General features: G+C 48.0%; 1 protein-coding gene and 1 long non-coding RNA gene across 2 annotated transcripts in view; one reads left to right on the forward strand and one right to left on the reverse strand.

Moving 5' to 3' along the window:
* Window positions 1-1,641, reverse strand: part of LOC146812525 (purine nucleoside phosphorylase-like) — a 71,452-nt gene extending 69,811 nt beyond the window's left edge. The window contains exon 1 of the mRNA XM_085619542.1: window positions 1,261-1,641. Within this exon, the coding sequence (XP_085475668.1) occupies window positions 1,261-1,331 (71 nt within the window). The 5' untranslated portion in view covers window positions 1,332-1,641. The remainder of the gene's footprint in view (window positions 1-1,260) is intronic.
* Window positions 1-14,381, forward strand: part of LOC146812526 (uncharacterized) — a 77,853-nt gene extending 63,472 nt beyond the window's left edge. The window contains exon 3 of the long non-coding RNA XR_014966870.1: window positions 14,212-14,381. This is a non-coding gene — a long non-coding RNA (uncharacterized LOC146812526). The remainder of the gene's footprint in view (window positions 1-14,211) is intronic.
* The last annotated feature ends 9,577 nt before the right edge of the window (window positions 14,382-23,958 follow it).

A 23,958-nucleotide genomic window follows, 5' to 3' on the forward strand; every position in this document is an offset into this window, starting at 1 on the left:
TTGAACATGCAGAGTCATATAGGGGGCCAATGAGTGATAGTCCAAGAAAAGGGACTGGACATAAGGAGTAATAGAGGGGCCTAGGAGTGATAGTCCAAGAAAAGGGACTGGACATAACGAGTAATAGAGGGGCCTGGGAGTGATAGTACAAGAAAAGGGACTGGACATAAGGAGTAATAGAGGGGCCTAGGAGTGATAGTCCAAGAAAAGGGACTGGACATAACGAGTAATAGAGGGGCCTGGGAGTGATAGTACAAGAAAAGGGACTGGACATAAGGAGTAATAGAGGGGCCTGGGAGTGATAGTACAAGAAAAGGGACTGGACATAAGGAGTAATAGAGGGGCCTGGGAGTGATAGTACAAGAAAAGGGACTGGACATTCAGAGTAAGAGATGGGACTAGGCAGGGCTTTAATTGGGCCGGGTCTCACCGGTGCTGAGCACCAGCAGTTTTTTAAAGGGGTCCCCGAAACGGCTCCCTATCGGGCTCTGTTTTGTGCCCTGTCACAGGTGTTTAGCTTGTGTTTTTAAGCCACGCAATTAATTACACTGACTACCCCCCTTTGAGAGCCCCCCTAGTTTTTTCATCCCACTTAAAGCCCTGGGACTAGGATAGTACAAGAAAAGGGACTAGACATACAAAGAAATAGAGGGTCCAAGGAGTTTTAGTGATAGAAAAAGGGACTAAACATACAGAGTAAAAGATGGGACTAGGAGGGATTGTACTAGAAAAGAAAAGGGACATAGCAATAGAGGAGACTAGGGGTAATAGAACCAGAACAGGGATTGGACATACAGATTAATGGGGGGATAAGGAGTCATCGTATCAGAAAGGGACTGACTATACAGAATAATAAACCGGACTGGTAGTGATAGTACTAGAAAAGGAACTGGACATACTGAGTAATAGAGATGTTAAAGAGTGAAAGTACCTGAAAAGGGACTGGACATACAGAGAAATGAGGAGGTGCGTCAGCATCACAAAATGACATCCCTTGGGCAAGAACTTATTCTTCAACTTTCTGAAGCTCAACTGACCTCTCCCTACTTTAGTGTAGCAGCAACTTTTGCCATAGTCGGCGGTCATGGCACATTAGGAAGTGAGCTGGGTAGGACAGATCCCAGCGGCTCAGAGCGCACACCTGCTCTTGGGCACACTGGCGCACACCGCCGCACGCGCGCTTTTACAGGGGCAGAGTGCAGGGCAGGCAGGGGGCTGCAATCACCCTTCGCGGCCCGTAGCTGCTCCTGCCCCACTCACCTGAAGGCTTCCTTGCCGTGCATCTGGCTGCAGGGGTGCTTCAGGTCCAGGGTTCTGGGTGTGCGGTTCATGGAGCTATCTGTCGAGGGGCTGGGGCGGATGCAGTACGCGGCCCGTCAGTGCAGCGGTCGCGGGAGTTGGTCCAGGGTCCACGGGTCACTGCTGGGCAGCTGTGAGTCCGTCAGATGGAGTTTAGGTCGGCGGCGTTGGCTCATAAATACGAGCTTCTTGGACCGTCCCATTGGGTGCTGGGCGGGTCTCAGCGACGGCTCTCAGTGGCCAGGCCCTGGGGGTGTGTGGGGGGCTGGGCGCACGTCAGGGTCTCGTGCTTCCATAGATCCGCAGGACCGGAAGGTCCTGTCCTGTTGCCGATCATTAACTAATATGAACAAGGCTTGCCGCGTCCACAGGCCAATGGCGGGTTATTAGATAAGCCAATAGACAGAGCGGTACTAAAGGTGTCAATACGTCAATAGAGAGCTACTGAGGGCGAGAATAGAGCGGAACTAGACACATCAACAGAGTGGAGGCGTGTGAGTACAGACTTACTGCATACATCAATAAAGAGGTACTCGATACAACAATAACGCGGTACTGGCAGGGCACCATTCCTAAACAAGCATTTGCAATGCAATAGGTCTTGCATTCACACGAGTTTGAGCTATTGGCTTTGTAAATGACAATACCTCTTATTTATGTTTTGGGTTTTAAAACATAAATAAAAGGCATTGTCATTTACAAAACTAATAGCCTAAACTGTCGCAAATGCGAGACCTATTGTACTGCAACAAAGGGCCTTCTCGACCGCTTGTTAGATTGTAAATATCAGAGGAAGAGACCGGCTGGTCTCACTGGAAGTGACATCACAAGGAGTAACATCTGATATTAAGACCTCACACAAATGTATAGCAGGTATATTATGAGTACATTTAAGCGCTTTATGAGATTTAACAATTGAGATTTTGCATCTGGGTTGTGCCAAAAATATGGCACATTCCTGTCGCTAAATCTAGGGTTCAACTAATAGAATTTGTTTTTTAAACCCTGACACAAAGAAACGGCAACAGGGAGAACCATGGTAGTAGATCTGTTCCGCTTATTTCGTTGCAAAGTCTGGATTTTAAAATATTATGTGGGGTTAAGGCATCTGCTGTACAGGTGCCTCGTAATCTGTGGGAATAGTAATAATGGTGATATAACTCTGTAGGTGAAAGCGTTTGTTGGAGAGATCTGTGTTTTTTGTAGTCCCAGATTTAAATCGAAGAAGTAGAGAAGGTTAATGTGTCTCCTGCAAAGGACATCATGTGACATGTAGCTGACAATTTAAAAAAAATGTAAATAGGTAAGTGGGTTACTGCTTTTTACACAGAGGACCTTTTGTTACTACAAGTTTATAAATTGTAACCTTTCTAATATAGCACAGTGAGCTATGAAGGACACGTGACTCCTACACCATGTAACCCTCACTGTCTCATGTCACACATCTTGTACACTGATTTATACACTAACATGATTTATTGTCAATGTGTATGCTACATGAAGCGCTCTGACACCCTGCATGAGTGCAGCTATAAAAAATAAGTGCTATTTAAAATTGTTATTAGTGTGAATACTGTGTCAGACCAACACATCTGACATTCTTACAGTGCATGCATTTAAACACAGGGACTGAAAAAAGTCTAACGTACGCCAAGTACCTGTGAACTGGTAACAAGCTGTATGCTTTGGTTTCCCCTCCGTTGCATTTCCATTCAAGTTTGAGGTTCCAGGCCACGCGCTGTCAGGATACTCAATCAAAAGGAAGCCTGATGGCCTCTTAACTTTGGCCTTAATGGGTGGCCCAGTGGGAGGTGAAAATAAAAAAGCTCCCCTCCCTGCCTGCACGTTGCTGCTGGGAATGGAAAGCACAAAACGCGCATGCCCCGCTGAACTTGTCCCGGTGTCTAAATATTACACCAGGACCAGCTCAGGATATCTCTATGAGGCCCAACTTCTTGGCCGGGTGAACGGCGTCCACCCTGTGAAAATAGTGGGTGGATGCCGTGTACCCTTGTGTACCCCCGACTTGGTCCCTTGTTACTGGACACAACGATAGAGCGGTACTGAAGCTGTCTATAGAACGGCACTGCACAAATCAACAGACGGGCACTGAAGGTGTCAATTAAGCCTGGGCAAAGCACTACGCTACGCTTGCATAGTTTGCGAAGTTTGCGCTACTTCACACTACGCGAATTGCACGTAGCACAGTGCAAACACGCGTAGCGTAGCGTAGTGGTCATTTTTTGTTTGCTCGCGGTCCTCAAAGTCAAGTTGGCGACTGCGAGCAAGCAAAATGACATCCCGGCGAGTCTTTTTCCTAGTTCGCGATCAGCAACATCAAGTTGCCGCTCACGAGCGTGGAAAATAAACCATTCGGCGAGATTCTCAACGCGGGGAGGTCAGGTTTCTCATTACGAGTGGTCGCGTATGCTCGCGACCGCACGCGATGAGAAACTACCAGTCCGCGTTGAGAAAGCTGCCGCTCGAGTAAAAATTTACTAGAACGGCAGAAAACTACAGCTCGCTCTGTGCAAGATGCCGTTTTCAATGATTGCACAGTGCCGGATGCTTGTCCGCACTGTGCAATAATTGAAAACGGCATCTTGCACAGTGCGAACAGGGTACCACGCAGTTCGCGAAGTGCTACGCATATCTCGCGTAGTGCGAAGTGCATTTTGCATAGCTATGCGTAGCGCTACTTCACGAACTACGCCCAGGGTTAGTGTCAATAGAGCGATGCCAGATACATCAATGCATTGATACTGCCATGTCAACAGAGTAGAAATGAACAAATCAGGAGAGCTATTGAAGGTGCCAATAGAATGGTCCTGGACACGTCAGCAATGGGGCATTGAAGGTGTCAACTGAGCAGTACTGCGTATGAGGGTTGCACAAACCTTATCCACAAGATCCAGCGTAAGCGGTGTTACCACAAACGCATACCTTTACCACGCATGCGTTTACCATGAAAATGTAAGCATTTCGCAGGTAAGTCCAAAGACTTCATATATATATCTATATATCTATCTATATATCTATAATATATATATATATATATATATATATATATATATATAGATATATATAGATATATATAGATATAGATATTGCTACACCGGTAGACGATCCAGGTCCACCGAAAAAGGAGAGCACTAACGGGAATTCTGCAGTGAAAAAGTCTTTAATGTGCGAAAACCTCCCCCGCACCAACAGACGCGTTTCGGCGTTGCCACCTTCTTCGATGAAGGTGAGCTAGTTTACAAACCACCGTTTTAAAGTGTATAGTGATGACGTTAAAAATTGATTTCATAAACAGCGAAGATGGCCTATGGAAAACTCATGTGCCCATGATTTGTATTTACAATGACAGCCATCTTTAAGCATGTCTTCGGCAATGAAACTTATATATACAGATCTATTTACAAAATATATACACATATTTGTCATAAGGCAAGTAACTCAATAATTAATCCAATGATAAAAATACTACAGAAAAGAGCCACATATATTTACAAAATGTCAGCTTTTAGGGATCACAATTGTATTTTAAATGTTATACTTTTCTCCTCTATTCATCAATGATACCATGTCTTATGGTTTCGGAGCAGCAATCAAGCCCCTAATGGGAAAATTCTATGCTTAGCGAGCTGACTGACCTAAACTTACATATCATGAAAAGTATATATACATATACATGTATATATACATGTGTATAGTATATATATATGTATATATATATATTCACTAAAAAAAACATAGGTTTCAGGCACGTTATAGTTAGGAATTAGTGTGAGAAGTTGGCCTGATGTATGATGTCACTAGTTCTAGTGTACACCTTATATCAGTCCAAACAACCCTTATGGTGATTGGTTGTAAAGTCAACCTTATAGACCAGCTATCCTAGTGGTAGCATGGACAAGAGCAGTCTTAGGCTAAACTCTGAATGGCATGTGAAGCCAGCTGTGATACCATATATAATCCCTTGAATACCAAATGAAAGGACACCACAACAGATATATATATAAAATAAAGTGTATTTATTCTAGTCAAACCCTCAGCACTCTTTATGAGATTAGAGGTAAGTACAACACAGTCTTATTTAAGCATACATTAAGTCACACAGGTAAGTAATACAGTTAGGCCCTAGGGGCCACGCAAACCATATACTAAAGAAGTGGTATAAGGACCACTGTCACGGAAATAGGATAGGCCTAGGCCTAGGGAATCGCTGGGGCTACACTACACTAGCAACAGTTAGGAAGTGGGAGGCCCACGGGATTCAGGTGCAGAGTGGAAACACTCACGCGTAATGCGTAAAAGTCGATAGAATTACTAGCAGTTAGAAATTAACAGTTTAAGGACAATTCTGAAGCAGCTAGAGAGTCGAGACTCGGAAACTAGACCCTAGGATAGTCACTACCCTTGTGAGCACCGAAGTACCCAAGTTACCAAGCCCACGGGCTGCGGGTGCATAGGTGTGAACTTGCGTCGGGTTTCGTCGTGGACTTCTATGGATGCCTGAAGCAAAGTTGCTGACAGGCAGTCAGTGAAGAGTGTCCGGTGGATCCCAAGGCTGGGATCAAGAAGAGAGGAGACCTGCAAGCAGAAGGGACAGAGTCAAGGTCACTAGCCAGTGACCACGTGGAACCAGGAAGGAACCAGGCGATGTTGTGAAGATTGCAGGTGAAGGTGAAGCTTGTCGCTGCAGCCACGGGGACCAGGAGACGTCGAGTACAACCAGGACCAGGAGGCGAGCTGTCCCACGAAGGCTCTTGCTGTCGGCGGTGTCGAAGTTGAACTAGGACTCACCAAGCCTTGGCAAGCGGAACCCACGAAGAACGGAGGGCTGGCTTCTGGTGCAGACCAGGAAGGTCTGGGGTGCTTCTCTTTTGCAAGGAAGCGGGAGCCAGTCTGGAGGAGCCAAACCAGCAGTGAAGATCTCAGGATGCGTTGTCACAGAGGCCACTAGCCAACGGGCAAGCAACCGGACAGACGCGGCAAGCAGGAAAATGCAGAAGGGTCCCACGCAGGACTCGTGGAGTGTGGGGGCTGATCTTCGGTGCAGATGGTGCTTGGGGTTGGGGCTTCTCAATCCCCGGTGCACAACTTCGAGGGTGCCTCAGAAGCTGCGCTGGAAGATACTAGCCACTTTTCCCAGGTAGCCGGTCCCACGTCTCTCGTCGCCTCCACGGATCTCAGCTCGGCTGTGGATGTGGATCAGGGTCGGAGAAGTCTGGAAGTCAAGGCTCTGGTCGGGCTCTGCAGTCGGTCCCTCGTAGAACTTCAGCAAAGCAAAGGGTAGTCTCTTGATGGTGCCTGTTTGCACAGGGTAGCCACTCCTTGGCCACAAGGGAGATTCTTCAGTCTTCTTCTTTCGTCGAATGTCGAAGGTCCAGAGTTTTTGTTCAAGTTGCAGGTTCAGGATAATCTAATCTCCTGGGGCCTAGCTACCACTCTTATACTAATCTGGGGGGTTGGGATACCTGCTAGGTCACGCCTTATGGGTGGGACCTGGGAGGGGGGTGGTTACACCCCCTTCCCTTTGTCCAGTTTTGCGCCAGGACTGGGGCTGGAGTGCCCCAGCACCGGTTTGAACTGGACTATGCATGGGACACCTTGTGTGCCCCAGGCATGTCTCATTCCTTTCAGCCCTCCCTGCCCCAATACACTAAAGTCTGTCTGGGGAGGTGCTAGCACCTCCCCAAGCAGGAAACCTATTGTCCAAGCCTCCCTTGCCGGGATCACTCCCAGCAGCAGGAGGTCAGACTTGTGTCTGTGGCAGCAGCATCCATTTTGTGATGCTGAGGCTTTGGTTAGAGTTAAACAGCAAAGTAGGATTTTAACATGTCTCTCCCTCTAGAAGGGGGGAATAATATCCTCATCACCAGAAATAGTATGGGGGTATTATTCCAAAGTGTTAGACACCTAACACAACATGTTTTGATAAAGCCAAACCATAGTTACCATAACCGTTTAAGATTATAAGGCACTTTAAGAGTATATGGTAGGCTATATCATAGAACAGCTATAAGGACATGGTTCCGAAAGCTGCAGACAGGCTCAGCTCATGCTAGAGCACCATCTCACATGTTACCAAGCACTCTGCCTCCAGGATTGTTAAGGCCTGCCATAGGAGTGGCTGATAGGTACACATGTGTCTATTTTAAGGGTAGATATAGGTATACTATATCTAAGCAAGGGGTGATTACACGACCTTGCCCCAGCTGAGTGATCAGCCAGTTGTGTCTGATTGGAAGGCCAGACCAGGGGTGGCATAATATATGCTGCAGCCCCTGGGAGGCCTAGGGTACACCTATGCCCTGGGTACCTAGGGTACACTGTACAGGGTCCAATAAGGTGATCCTTACCAATTGGGAATGTACCTAGGGTACATGGAGTCCATTTTAAAGAGAGAGCAGACAGCCTGAGACCCTGAATGGCAGGATCTCAGGCCAACTAAGTCGAAAAACCAGCTAGACACTAGGCAAAAAGTTGGGGGTAACCATAGTCAGATATCCACCTTCCTACAATTAGCATTTAAAAAACCTTAGAAATTCACTGAAAAAACCATAGGTTTCAGGTGCGTTATAGTTAGTTGGACATTTCTCTCGTACAAAACCATTGAAATTCCCCCGTTATAGTTAGTTCAGCTAACTATAACTCGCGCGTCCGCAATGCACTGCTGATGACGTCACATATTACATCACTCATGACATGGTCAGTGACATCACTCATGACATCACTCATGACATCTCAAATGACATCACTGATGACATCACTGATGACATCATCCACTGAATGTGTTTTTCTGAAAATCAAATATGTTTTATATATGTATATCTCAAGGTCGATGGAAGAATAAATGGGTATATAAGTGTGTAAATGGATGAATTATTTTGGGGGAAAATTGATTCAATAACTGACTGAATAAGTGTATCTTAGTGAATACATGGGTTAGTAAGTAATCTTTAAATATGTAAATATCTGTATCAGTCTCTCACTTTGTGTATAAGTGGCTGCATGGGTTGTTGAGTAGCTACATGAGTGTTTATCTAGGTTATTAGTTGGTTTTTTGAGTATCAGTATGAGTGTCTGTATGGTTCGGTGGGGGTATTACATAGTGCATAGATGCATGAATGAGTGACTCACTGTTTGTATGTGTTGAAGACAGTATGTGTGCAGCACTGTATGGGTGGATGAGTGTGTGTATGGGTGTGTTAGTGAGTGAATGATTGTCTCAATAGTGTCTTTATCAGTAACTACATATGTTTTAAACTAGTATCTGTGAGTATTGGTGTATATAAGTGAGTATATGTGAGAGTGAGAAATTGGAAGAGTTCCTGTATAAATTAGTCTGTGTTTCTATAAGTGATTGTTTAAGAGAATAAGTATGTGTAAGTTTCTGTAGAAGTAAGTGTGGTGGTGTGTGTATAACTGTATATATGCAAATTAATGGATGTTTGCTACTTTGTTTGCATGTGTGACTATGTGTCTGAGTAACTCTATGGATGAGTGTCACTGTGTAACAGGATGTATAGGTGGATAAGTACATATGATGAGTAAGTACACGTATGAGTGACTGTATAGGACTGTTGGTGAATGAGTGGATATGTGTGTAGATCTTGGAATTACTGAATTGGTGTGTTATAAGTGGTATTGCTATGTCCATTCATTTGAAAATGTTAGTTTCTATTTTTGAGTGTGTGTATCAAATGTTCTATGTGACGTCATCAGCAGTGCATTGCGGGCGCGCGAGTTATAGTTAGCTGAACTAACTATAACGGGGGAATTTCAATGGTTTTGTACGAGAGAAATGTCCAACTAACTATAACGCACCTGAAACCTATGGTTTTTTCAGTAAATTTCTAAGGTTTTGTTAAATGCTAATTCCTAACTATAACATGCCTGAAACCTATGGTTTTTTTTGGGAATTTCAAAGGTTTTGTAAATGAAAATTTTTAAATATATTAATTGTTATATTGATTTTTTTTATACTGATTTCCTACATTTTTTAAAACTATTTATTTTTAGATATTTTATTTTTTAAATAACATTATAATTACATTATACATTACATCACAACATATACTTTCTCAGAATGAATTACTGTAGTTTAAATACTTTGCAAATAGGCAATAGACTTTTAAGTACAGTAGTTACAGTTGTTGCAATGGGCAACACATTTTCAAACACAAAGCACCATTGAGCTCAATGTGAATTTCTAGTTAAATGCAATTAGTTACTTTATGTATTACTTTTCTAACCACAGGACTGGATCCTAGATTCAGTCCTTGGACATCTCCTGTAAACAGTTGAGTAAAAGCGTTTTGGTTACAGTAGTGATTTTTAAGGAATATTATTGTATTTTAAAAGTTGACACTTGGAAAGTTTTTCACATAGAATCACCAATGTTATCCTATGGCAGGAAATTCACTTAGCAGGTAAGTAGTGTTATCGTCACTTTTTCTTACTCAGTGGTGGATCCTGGATCCAGCACTGGTGCATCTCCTGTAAACTGTTGAAAGAATGCGTTTAAGTCATACAGGCGATTTTTAAGGAATATTTTTAGTTTGTGAAAATAGACACTTAGAAACTTTTCTGCTGAAAACCAGACAATGGATTCCTATGGAAGGAAATACAAGTTACTGGTAAGTACGGTTAGAATTACTTTTCAGGGTCAGTGCTGGGCTAAAAGATGCAGCACTGAGGTCTCTCCTGATAACAGGTGAGTAAATCAGAATTCGTAGTTCTGCTGATTTTATAGGAATATTTTAAAGTTCCAAAACTCCACACTTAGAAGAATTTTTAAGTGAAACCAGTCAATGTTACCCTATGGAAGGAAATTCACTTAGCAGGTAAGTAGTGTGATCGTCACTTTTTCTTACTCAGTGGTGGATCCTGGATCCAGCACTGGTGCATCTCTTGTAAACAGTTGAAAGAATGCGTTTAAGTCATGCAGGCGATTTTTAAGGAATATTTTTAGTTTGTGAAAATAGACACTTAGAAACTTTTCTGCTGAAAACCAGTCAATGTTAGCCTATGGAAGGAAATTCAAGTTACTGGTAAGTATGGTTAGAATTACTTTTCAGGATTAGTCCTGGGCTCAAAGATGCAGCACTGAGGTCTCTCCTGATAACAGGTGAGTAAATCGGAATTCGTAGTACATTCAGTAAGCGCCACAGAGCTGCGTAGCAGAGAGATGTCAAAAAAGGCACGGCCTGCACCACCTCTCTGTAACGCAGCGCAGTGGCACTTCCTGGAAGCACCTGGTGGGCTACTTGGCCCCCATGGTCCCTCAGGTGTGTAGTGGAATTTTTTCCCCAACTTAAAACGCGCCACAGGGCGTGTTTGCACACATCCTGTCAGGCCCCGTCCCCTCCCTTCTCAACTGTGTAAACGCGCCCTGTCACCGTTCTAAGTTGAGAGATTAAGTCCCCTTCAATCCTAAGGGTCCCCAGGGTCAGACTAGCCCACTAGGTACCTCCAGTAAGCGCCACAGAGCTGCGTTGCAGAGAGGTGTAAAAAGGGGCGTGGCCTCTGAACACCTGTCTGCAACGCAGCTCCCTGGCGTATACTGTAGATACCTGTTGGGCTAATTGGCCCTCAGGGACCCTCAGTATTGAAAGAGAATTAATTCCCCAACTTAAAACGCGCCACAGGGTGTGTTTGCACAGTGGTGAAGGAAAGGGGCGTGGCCTGAGGTGATATGTCTGCAAACACACCCTGTGGCGCGTTTTAAGTTAGAGAATTAATTCCTCCTCAATCCTGTGGGTCCCTGGGGGCCAACTAGCCCACCAGGTACCTCCAGTATGCGCCAGAAGGCTGCATTGCAGAGAGGTGCTTAGAGGCCACGCCCCTTTTTACAACACTCTGCAATGCAGCTCCGTGGCGCTTACTGGAGGTACCTGGTGGGCTAGTTGACCCCCAGGGACCCACAGTATTGACAAGGAATTAATTCCCCAACTTAAACCGGGCCACAGAGCGTGTTTACACACATGTGAACCCCGGCCCCGCCCCATCCCTTCACCACTGTGCAAACGCGCCCGTGGCGCGTTTTAAGTTGGGGGATTAACTCCCCTTGAATACTGAGGGTCCCTGGGGTGCAACTAGCCCACCAGCTACCTCCAGTGAGCGCCACAGAGCTGCGTTGCAGAGAGGTGTAAAAAAGGGTGTGGCCTCAGAACACCTCTCTGCAACGCAGCTCCCTGGTGCATACTGGAGGTACCTGGTGGGCTAGCTGGCCCCCCGGGACCCCCAGTATTCAAGGGGAATTTGTCCCCCTCTGCAAACGCGCCAGGGGGCGCGTTTGCAGAGAGGTGCAAGAAGGGGGCGTGGCCTCCGGCCCGATCCCGTTTTTCTTTTTTTTTTTTTTTTTTACGAAGTGGGGCTGTGTAGCCCCCTTCTTTTTCTAATTTATTGGCCCTGGGGACCCCATCCCCCAGGGCCTGCCCCCAAATTTATTTTTTAAAACAATAAAATCGGGAAGGGGGCCGCCTGGCCCCCCTCCCGAGGCCATAATCTGCCCCGGGATCCCATCCCTCGGGGCATGGGCCTTTTTTTTGAATTTTCATTTTGGAGGGGGGCTGCCTTGCCCCCCTCCTGTGTCCACTTATGGCCCCGGGGACCCCATCCTCGGGGCCGGCCCTTTTTTATTTTTTATTTAAAAAAAAAAAATCATTTTGGGGAGGGGGGCCCCGTGGCCCCCCTCCCGGGCCACTGATAGCCCCGGGACCCCATCCCCCGGGGCTGGCCCACTCCATTGGGGACCGTGGGGGGGTCCCCAATCCCCCCACGGTCCCAGCCGGCTCCCCACATCCTGCGAGAGCCGGCATTGCTTTTCCACATGGGGAGCAGCTAACATGCTGCTCCCCGTGTGGAAAAGTAATCTGCTTTGCTATTTGGAAGAGAGAGCAGGTTTCCTGCTCTCTTTTCCAAATAGCAAAGCAGTTTGCAATGACAGGGCGGGAGCCGCGAGGCTCCCGCCCTGTCATTGCAAACGACAGTGTCCCGGGGGTGGGCACCCCGGGACACTGCAGGAGCCGGCCCTGGGGGGTGGCGGTCCCCAGGGCCATCAAGGGCTCCAGGAGGGGGGCCGCGCGGCCCCCCTCCCACCTGTTTTAAAGGGTGGTGGTCCCCGGGGCTGGGGGGGTCTGTCACGGACCCCCCAATTTACATATTTAGAGCCCCAGGGAGGTAGTGGTCCCCGGAGCGTGTGGGGGGGCTTGAGCCCCCCCCACACAGGGTATATTTTTGTTTAAATAAAGGTCCAGGGGGTGGCGGTCCCATGGGCAGCGGGGGGGGCCGTGAGCCCCCCCATTCATTTTTTTACGCCCCGGGGGGTGGCGGTCCCTGGGGCTGGGGAGGCCTGAGAGCACTCCCAACAAAGAAATTGAAGCCCCAGGGGGTGGCGGTCCCCGGGGCTGGGGGGACCTGAGAGCCCCCCAATGAATATTAAGAAGCCCCGGGGAGTGGCGGTCCCTGGGGCTGGGGGGGCCTGCGAGCCCCCCCACACAATTGAAATAAGCCCCGGGTGGTGGCAGTCCCCAGGGCTGGGGGGCCCCTCTGGGTCCCCTTTACATAACTATTGCCCCCGGGATTTGCCCCCCCGGGTCCAATTACCAAAGAAGTGCGGGAGCCCGCGCTTCTTTTTTTTTTATTTTTAGGCCGAAATTCGCGCTGGGTGTGCAAATCTCGACGATTTTTCTTTTTAAAAAATATGCTTTTTTTGGCCCTGGGGGTCCTTGTGGGACCCCTGAGCAGGCCTAGGGGGTCAGGGTGTTTCTACCCTGCCCCCTTTTTGCGTTTTTCGCGTTTGTTTTTTAGGTTTCTTGTGCCTCGGTTTTACCGAGGCACAAGATGGCTGCCAACACTTCCTGATTTGGAGTGTTGACAGCCAATTAGAATACAGCTCGTGCACGGCAGGGTGCGCGCTGGGTGCGCATAGGGTGCGCGGATCCTCCGAGGCCGTAGATATATATGTACTTTTAAATGTCATTTTCTCAGGAACTACTGAACTGAATTACACCATTTAAGCAAAAGGCACGAGTCTGAACTGAGGACTACCTCTTTGCCAAATTTGGTGTAATTCCGTTCAGCAGTTCGGACTGTAGCTGTGTCAAAAGGTCCTATGGGAAAACGCGTTTTGGGACCCCCCTTTTTTCTCGGCCCCCGCTTGACGAATCACCGTGAAATTTTCAGGATAGGAGCGGACCGGAGTTGGCCAAAAGTCTGGAAAAATTTGCGAAGATTCGTCATTCGGCGCCAACGTTATTCCAAATAGAATGTTGCGGATTTCCTATGGAAAATAGGTCCCAACTATAACTATCTACTGGCGACTGCCAGTAGATAATGTATGTGTGTGTGTATATATATATATATATATATATATATATATATGTATATATATATATATACACATACACACACACTGTTTGCAGGATGGGTGTGAGTTTGTGGGTGCTAAGGGAATTTTTAGGGTTTAGGGTGGGTTAGGGTTTTTGGGTTGTAAGACAGGGTTCAGGGTGGATATGGGTTTTTGAGTGGCAAGGGAATGTTTAGGGTTTAGGGTGGGTTAGGGTTTTTAGGTGGAAAGGGAATTTTTAGGGTTTAGGGTGGGTTAGGGCTTTGGGGTTGTAAGACAGGGTTTAGGGTGGGTATGGGTTTTTGAGTGGCAAGGGCATTTTTTAGGGTTTAGGGTGGCAAAAGGGTTTTGGGTGGGAAGGGAATTTTTCAGGGTTTTGGGGTGGAAACTGAATTTTTAGGGTTCAGGGTGTAAGGGGAATTGTAGGGTAGGTAGGGATTTGGGGTTGTTAAGGAAAAACATGTATCTGTCTATATTTTATTCAATAAATACATGTAATTGTATGAGCCTTTATACTTACGTGCTAAATACTTTACTTTTTCATTTTAAAGGCATGCATGGTAAAGATTTGTTGTAATGACATACAACCCTGATGACCTGCACAGACTACGCCGGCATCAGCATCAGCACCCCTTCCCACATGTCCGCGGACCTACCAGCACCAGACTGACCCACTGCAGCTGGTAAAACATCATTGAAGAGGACTTGACTTCCTCCTTCTCCGCGTACCGACCTGATCACACTAGCAGCCTTACAAAAGCCACCAAGAACTTCAACAGCTGGATCACTGCATGCGCCGACACTTGCTACCCCTCAAATGTAACAGAATTGTATGAGCCTGAATGTATGCCAGCTGGTACACAAAATAAATCAGGCTGATGAAACACCACACCAAGCAACTGTAGCACAGGTGGAGAAAGCCAAAGCACAGCCGAAATACACATCTTCAAACCGGCTTAAGACACTACCACCAGCAGACCCGTAACACCAAGCACATAGCTCTCACAAACCACATAGACACCAACACTAATAGCAGCAAGGAAATCTTCATCATAGTCATAGATTTCACCATGTCCCCAGTCACTGCCAGCAACATCACTCCTTCACAAGACCTCTGCAACAAGCTCTAGGTTTTCTTCTGTAACAAAATCACCTCCATAGACAGCAACTTCGACCCTCAACTGGACCCCATACACCTTGCAATTCGACTTTCCAAGAACAAACCCTGACCTGATGGCCAGCCATCACAACAGAAGATACTGCTGCTACCATGATATCCATCCATTCATGGGCCCCAGATGACCCCGTCCCCAGCATGCCTTCTATAAAGGACTTCTTCAGATCAGAAAATCTCTGACACCCATTCTCAATGCCTACATAAACTCTGCCAATTTCCAGATGCTTGGAAACACAGTCACTCCCCTAATCAAGAAACCCTCCGCTGACCTAGCCACTTTCACAAACTACAACTCATCAAGCATTAGCTCCTCAAAGCCACACAGTCTGGCTTCAGGCCTAACCATAGTACAGAAACAGCCCTCATCACCACTACAGATAACATCCGATTGATGCCAGACAGAGGAGCTACGTCAGCCCTCCTCCTTCTTGGCCTCTCTGCAGCATTTGACATCGTCTCTCACTCCATCCTCTTAAGTCACCTATACAAGATTGGCATTCAATAACCCGCCCTCTGCTGGATCTGTTCCTTCTTAACCGACAGAACACAAGCTGTCAACCTGACACCTTACGCCTCAGGAGCCTTGAAACTCATCTGCAGAGTGCCTCAAGGTTCATCCCACAACCCCACCCTCTTCAACACATACATGATCCCTTGGCCAACATCGTTTGCACAAATGACATAAACATCCCCTTTTAGGTTGGCAATAAATTCGAAAACAATGGAGATCTTCCTAATACGTGGTAGCCCAGAGCTCTAGAACTCTTGCTGTTTTACCCAGCTGTGGAGTCTTGTCCTGACTCAGTCAGAACAGTCAAACAAGCATTGGCATAGCCAATAGGTCTCGCTTTTGGGACCTTCTAAGTATTTAGTTATGCAGCACAATATCCTTGGTGCAACCACATCACTGTTGCGTGGCTAAACACTTATAAGGTCCCAAAGGCGAGACCTATTGGCTATGCCAATGCTTGGTGTGGTTGTGTGTGTGGTTGTGTGTGGTTGTGTGTGTGTGGTTGTGTGTGTGGTTGTGGGTGTGGGTGCGGTTGTGGGTGCGGGTGCGGTTGTGGGTGTGCGTGGATGTGTGGTTGGGTGTGGTTGTGTGTGTGTGTGGTTGTGTGTGTGGTTGTGTGGTTGTGGGTGTGGGTGTGGTTGTGGGTGGTTGTGGGTGTGGTTGTGGGTGTATGTGGTTGTGGGTGTGTGTGGTTGTGGGTGTGTCTGGTTGTGGGTGGGTGTGGTTGTGGGTGGGTGTGGTTGTGGGTGTGTGTGTGGTTTTGTGTGTGGTTTTGTGTGTGGATGTGGTTGTGTGTGTGGTTGTGTGTGTGCAGTTGTGTGTGGTTGAGTGTGGTTGTGTGTATGGTTGTGGTTGTGTGTGGTTGTGTGTGTGGTTGTGTGTGGTGTGTGTGGTTGTGTGAGGGTGCGGTTGTGGGTGCGAGTGTGGTTGTGTGTGTGTGTGAGGGGTTGTGTGTATGGTTGTGGTTGTGTGTGGTTGTGTGTGTGGTTGTGTGTGGGTGTGGTTGTGTGTGTGGTTGTGGGTGTGTGTGGTTGTGTGTGTGGTTGTGTTTGTGGTTTTGTGTGTGGTTTTGTGTGTGGTTGTGGTTGTGTGTGTGGTTGTGTGTGGTTGTGTGTGTGTGGTTCTGGGTGTGGTTGTGCATGTAGTTGTGTGTGTGTTTGTGTGTGGGGTTGTGTGTGTGGTTGTGTGTGTGTGGTTGTGTGGTTGTTGTGTGTGTGGTTGTGGGTGTAGTAGTGTGTGTGGTTGTGTGTGTGGTTGTGTGTGTGAGTGTGGTTGTGTGTGTGGTTGTGGTTGTGTGTGTGGCAGTAATACTAAAAGCATCTCAAAATAAAGGAACACAAACATCGAGTTTGTGGAAAGAGAAAGCATGTTGTAAGTCAAACGGGCACGGCAAAGAATTGACACAACAACAAAACAAGATCACTTAGTGAAGACTGAGTGCTGATAATGGATACACACAGCCCATCATCTTAAGAGTTCGATTGCAGCCAATGTGCACTCAAACCTGCCCCCTCCTTGTGAGTTGCACCCCATATTCATGAGTTATAACTGCTGCACCCACCATAGCGCTTTGAGATCTAAAGCACTACATAGGTCTAATCGACTAACCAGTCGCCAACATGCTGTGCTTTTAAAGAGAATGTGCCAAAAGTTTCCAGCTTCCTCATCATGTCCTCATGAAAGCACCAACAAAAGTAATCCCTGAATGGTGCAACGAACATGAAGCAGCCGCTGCGATCAGAAATAAACACTGTGAACGTTGTCCAGTTTCACAGTAACATTTCCTTAATGTTCTTTAAGTCACAAAACAGTAATACTAAAAGCATCTCAAAATAAAGGAACACAAACATCGAGTTTGTGGAAAGAGAAAGCGCATTATAAGTCAAACGAGCGCAGCAAAGCATTAACACAACAACCTGTTCTTTGATGTTTGATGTTCTTTGAACGAGAATATCAAAGGGGCGTCACGAAAGTGATAGTGGGCGAAAGTGATCGCGGGCGCTTAATAAGCATTACGAGGTTTGCCATATGGTGCCTCTGCTCCTAAGCGCGCGCCCACGCACATGCACTGTAGCTTTAGGCTGGCCATGGTAGCATTTTTTGAGCCCTCACAAAAAGTCTCGCCAGACCGGCGCATGCGCTGGATCAGGTGAGACCTAAAAAGGCTTTAAAACTGATTCTAATGTCCTTCCAAAAAATCAGGTATTAGCAGTTGCAATTTCATGCATTTTTCCATGGAGAATATTTCATAAAATCTTGACCTTACTAGTTTCGACTGTGGTGTGATCCTGTCCTGAGTAAAATAGTGCAGTGTATATAGGTATGGCCAAATATTTGTTTACATTTGTCCAAATCATTCAGAATATGCTGACAGGAGGGTTTTGAATGCTCCCAGATTAAGCCATGCAACCTCTATTTTGAAAAAAAAAGTACTCATTGCAGTGGTGGCTGGCATGGCTCGCGAGTGGAGGGCGGGTGCGGAGGGGTCGCATGGGGGGTCGTGCTTCTGCTCTCCTGCCTCTGACTCCAGGAACAGGAAGCAGACAGCCAGGCTCCCTCCCCTAAGCCAATCACAACACTCCAATGCAGTGCCATGATACTGCGCTCAGCCAGGGGCTGGAGGGGGGGCATGTTTTCCATGCAGGCTGTAATGCAGCCTGCATGGAGAACGGGGAAAGTGCGCATGACTGGTTTGGGGCGGCCCAAGAGGGCTGACCAAACAGTCATTGCGCACTTAGGAATGGGCAAACCACTCCTCCCCTGCTCCGAGAGGAGAGCAGTCCCGCCCCCACCTGTCTGCAGAGCAGCAGGACATGAAGCATAAAATTATAATGACTCTAAGTTATTATCATTTTATGTTTCTACTTGGCAGTGCTTAAAAGCAGTGGGGCAACACTCCTCCGCCATAGCGAATGAGCCGCCACTGAATTGACTGATCAGGCTTGGATTTCACTGAGGCATTAATAAAGTGTTTTTGAAAACTTTCACTGAGCCATCAATGAAGTGTTTTTGAACACTTTAAAACCGCATTATCCTAGGTATCCCTCAAATTGTATTGTAGGTGTCAAGAGAGATACTGGACTTGTCAAAAGAGGAACATTGGATGTAGCAATAGAGGGTCATTGGGCACATTAAAAGAATATTATTCGACTCATCAATATATATACATATATAATTGATTGTGTTAAAGGAGGATGAATAGAAAATATAGGGGAATTTTAATGGAAATATCAAATGTGCTTTATTTAAGGGGACAGTGGCTGGTATCAACTGAGTGATTTGTGGGGTCATTAGATTTTTGGAGTCTTCAAAACAACATTATGGGAGGTGCCAGTAGAGTAGTACTACAGGGTTTACTACAGCATTACCGGATAGAAGGCGATCGGACATGTCAATAGAGTGGCACAAGACATGCCAGCCAAGCACGCTAGAAAAAGTCAGTCAGAAGCTACTGAATATGTCAAATGTGCATTACTGAGGCATCACCGAGGCTTCATTGAACATAAAAATAGAACGGCTTTGGGCACATAAAGCATTATTGACAACGTGAACTGAATGTTATTGGCCAAATCAATGGAGTGTTATCAGGCGCCATTGTCAACACAGCGATATTGATCAAAACAAAAGAAAGAGTGTTATTGGACACATGCAAAAGGCAATATAGGAGACATCAGCAGCGTTACTGCCGGGTCAATAGACGAATATGGGAGGGGTCAACTGAGCGTTCTTGCTATCAATAGAGCTTTATTGCAGGTATTATTAGAGAGTTATTGGAAAATCAATAGGGCTTTACTAGACGCATCAATAGAGAGGCATTGGACAAGTCTGTAGTGTTATTGGACGTGACACTGAAGGGTGACTGGCGGCGGAAGCACAGCCTTACTGGGCACGTCAGTGGGGCGTGACTGGTCACGGCTCACGCCTCCTGCTCGAAAGGTCATTCAGGACACGGGATGTTTCATTAGACACGTGTTGGGCTGTAGGTTAGACACGGAGATGAATTCTCCCTTTGAAGTCCGCCCACAGATGTCCCGTGGTATACCCCGTGGTGAGTTTGGGTGTAGCTGACTGTCTCCTAGAGTTTAGGCCTGGTCCACATCCCTCTGGACTCCCCCGCGCCATCTTCACTTCCGTTTTCTCCCCCTCGCCCACACTTGTCTCGTTTCCCCGACTTCCGGGCACTTGCACTGTGCACGAGGAATAGAAAACACTCAAACAGAAGACACAGGCATGTTGTCCCGGCTGGCAAGGGGCAAGCGCCGAGAATGAGACGGGAGCAAGAGACTGGCACAAGAGACAGTGACCTTTGCTCAACCAGCAGGGAGCGCTTTAGGAAAACCTGACAATTTCATAGGAGACAGTGATCTCTATAACAGGATGCGAAGCGTGCGCAGGAAAGTAGACCAGTGCTCAGAAGACAGCGATCGCTGCTCCGCTAGACGGGGTGCTTTCGAGTTTGAGAGATCCATAGAAAATATTGGTTGTACCCAAAGTGAACAGGGAGGGCTGCAGGCCACGCTTAAGGGAGTCAAAGGGCCACTAGATTGTGCTGCACGGAAGACTCCTCCCACCCAGGGCGATTGGGGTAGACAGCACGTTTTGGCACGTGCTGGTCCTTCCTCCTGCTTCGATTGGCTGAAGATATGTGGGGCGTATCTTAAGTGACTAAGCATCTGGGGGGTAAAGTTATATATTAATTATGCTTCACACAAGCAAGTAAGTCAGCATGACCATTCATGTAATATTTTAATCGCTGCCTATCACCTTAAAAGGGCATTTTGCACACAACTGGAGTTCTTTGCAAGACTACACTGTCCCGCCCATTTGTGCGCCTTGGGGCCTGTCATGTGCAGCATGCTTGTAGATTAGGACAGTTGAAGAGATGAAGGCTGGGTAAGGAGACCAACACAATGTTAGGAAGTAATAAGTAGGGATGGGCTGAAAATTCCGCTCCACCGGTGGAGTTTGGGGAGTTTTGCCCACTCTGCGTTACACGAGTATCCCGGAGTTCCAGCAAAACTATGCCAAGCGATGCGTGGTGGATTTATTTATCGCACAAGTGAGAATTTGCGTCCCCTAGAGTGTTTTTGTAGTGCTAGAGCGTCACCTGGTGAGATTTTCTCAACGCAGGCCGTCGCAGCAAGTTGCGACCGTTCACGTTGAGAAAGCTGCTGCTCCAGTAGAAAAACTACTCAAGAAGCAGAAAGAAGCAGGAACCTCTAGCGTGCCATGTGGTGCCGTTCGTGCTGATTTTACAACACGGAACAAGCTCCCGGTGCAAAAAATCTGCGAGATGTGCCGAATTCCTCCCACTCTTGGAACTCTGCGGGATCTTGCTGAGTTTATAGTAACTCTGCGAGCTTCGCCCACCCTGGTAATAAGGGGGTTACTTTGGAGAGATTATCAGGAAGAAGGGCTAGAAATACTGCTCACCACGGAGCTAGACCCCTGATCCTCGGTCAGTGATCAGCCCTTCCCCCGCAGCCCCACTAGTCTGCGCTCTGCCCTACGGTCCCCACAGGCAGGGTTCGAGACCTCTCTCTGCTGGGTCCCGCATTTTTATCTTCATTCATTTTTTATTTTCTTAGCTCCTCTCCTTCTTGGCTCCTTGGCTGGTTTTTGCTCGCTACCAATAACGCTGCCACTGCGGTATCTATTTTTCCCGCTGCAACCTGCTCTGTCTCCCAGCTGCACGCCCCTCCCACTCCCCTACTTAAATGGCCACTGCTGCCAGGTCGCGTCCCTGGCGCGCCGAAGGCGCGCCTAAGGCAAGCCCGTCTGAGCCCGTCGGCGCCAGAACCCCTGGCCACGACACCCGACGACGCTATGACGTCGGCTTCCTCCACGGACTCAACACCGGCCGATCATATAACTGCTTCCAGGCCAGCCCGATACTCACCCACGGACCCTTCACCTGCCGTAGCTGCAGCTTCACCAGCCTCCGAACACTCGCACGCCCTACCCCACCCATCAGAGCAGAACACAGCCACCTCAGATGCATACTACTCAACACCCGCTCCGTCCACAAGCACGCTGTCGAACTCTGGGAACTACTCGACTCAGCCTCCCCGGATGTCGCCTTCCTAACAGAGACCTGGATGAACCCCTCCTCAGCACCCGACATTGCCATAGACATCCCAGATGGATACAAGATCACCAGAAGGGACCGCACCAACAGACCAGGAGAGGGAATCGCCATCGTCAACAGGAATACCCTGAGTCTCGACCTACTCGACAGACACCTCCAACACCGCCAAACACCTGCACTTCCAGATCCACACCGACCCCAACACCACCCTCAGAAGAACACTCGTTTACCGACCCCCGGACCCCGGCCACAGTTCGACGCCATCTCTGACATCGTCATCACGCACGCTCTTGCGTCCACAGACTACATCCTCCTCGGAGACCTGAATTTCCACCTCGAGAACGACGACGACAGCAACTCTGTCGCTCTGCTCGATAACCTCGCCAACCTCAGACTCAAACAGCTCGTCACGACACCTACCCACACCGCCGGACACACGCTCGACCCCATCCTCTTAGCCAGCAACCATGTCACCTTCAGCCACATCACCGAACTCCACTGGACCGACCACCGCTGCGTCCACTTCACCTTCAAGAAACCCACCGCGCACCACCACCCGCTACGGATCCCCTACTGCAGCTGGAACAAGATCACGGAAGACCAGCTCATCATCGCCCTCGCCCGAGATCCACCGACAAACACTACCGACACCGACACAGCTGCCAGCAACCTCAGGAAATGGATCGACGACTGTGCCAACACTCGCCCGATCAAAAAACCCTCAAACAGATGCACCGACAGAAAGGCCAGCTGGTTCACCACCAACCTCCAGGAATCCAAGCAGACTTGTGGAAAACTCGAAAAAAAGTGGCGCCATGAAAAGACACCGGACAACCACGCAGCCCTAAAGAACGCCAGCCACAAGCACCACCAACTCATCTGAGCCATCAAAAGGACCTCCTTCAAGGAACGCATCGACAACAACGCACACAACAGCAAAGAGCTCTTCAACATCGTGAAGGAGCTCTCCAACCCCAGCTCCAGCTCTAACGACATCCCGCCGTGGCAAGACCTATGCGACTCCCTAGCCACCTTCGTTTACCGTAAGATCACAGACATCCACAACAGCTTCAACACCCAGACTCTTCCTACAGCCGCCAACACTGCAGACTCACCACCCCCTAGCCTCACCAACCACCTTCTCTCCTGGACCCACGTCAAGGACGACGACACCATCAAGACCATGAACACCATCCACTCCGGCTCACCATCCGACCTCTGCCCTCACCACATCTTCAACAAAGTAAACCGCATCATCGCACCCCAACTTCGGAAGATCATCAACAGCTCCTTCGAGACCGCCAACTTCCCGGAAATCTGGAAGCACGCCGAGATTAACGCCCTACTCAAGAAACCCACAGCGGACCCAAATGTACTCAAGAACTTCCGGCCCATCTCCCTTCTCCCATTCCCGGTGAAAGTCATCAAAAAAATCGTCAACAGGCAACTGACCCACTTCCTCGAGGAGAATAGCATCCTGGACCCGTCCCAATCCGGATTCCGCACAAATCACAGCACCAAAACCGCCCTCATCGCTGCCACAGACGACATCAGGACCCTACTGGACAATGACAAAACCACGGCCCTCATCCTCCTGGACCTCTCGGCCACCTTCAACACCGTCTGCCACCACATCCTACGCACACGCCTACACGACGCAGGAATATGCGACAAAGCCATGGATTGAATCACCTCCTTCCTCACTGACAGAATTCAGAAGGTCCGTCTATCCCCTTTCCGTTCCGAAGCCACCAAGATCATCTTATGTGTGCCCCAACGATCATCCCTCAGCCCTACCCTCTCAACTTCTACATGGCACCGCTCACCAACATCGTCCGCTCGCACAACCTCAACATCGTCTCCTACACCGACGACACTCAACTGATCCTCTCACTCACCAAAAACCCCGCCACTGCCAAATCCACGAAGGAATGAAGGCCGTCGCCAGTTGGAAGCAGGCCAGCCGCCTGAAATTTAACTCAGACAAGACAGAGGTCCTCATCCTTGGATCCTCTCCCTCCGCCTGGGACGACTCTTGGTGGCCAGCTACCCTGGGAGCTGCACCCACACCCACCGACCACACACGCAACCTGGGGTTCATCCTGGACTCATCGCTCACAATGACCCAGCAAGTCAACGCCGTCTTCTCCTACTTCAACACCCTCTGCATGCTCCGCAAGATCTACAGATGGATCCCCACCTGAACCAGAAGGATGGTGTACTGCTCGATTTTCCCGGCCCTATTGTGTTGACGGGTGATTAGTGTGACTTCAGTCTCTTACCATCCAAGTCTAAGGGTTAGAGTAGTGAATGGAGCCTATTTACTAGGCACTTCGACATGATCCTGTGTTCTTCCCCATAGATCAGGGCTTGCACACATATCCTAGGGGATAGATTCGTTAGTATTAGGGATAACCTGTCCTGTAGTGAGGGTATTTCATGGAGCCGTGCTGAATTCAGGCCTGGTAGGCCTCAAACGGGAGAGACTCCATCTTTCTTTCTGCTCCGGCAGCTTGAGATGC

The sequence above is a fragment of the Triturus cristatus genome, chromosome 7 (assembly GCF_964204655.1).
Source record: "Triturus cristatus chromosome 7, aTriCri1.1, whole genome shotgun sequence".
In the NCBI taxonomy this organism is placed as follows: domain Eukaryota; kingdom Metazoa; phylum Chordata; class Amphibia; order Caudata; family Salamandridae; genus Triturus; species Triturus cristatus.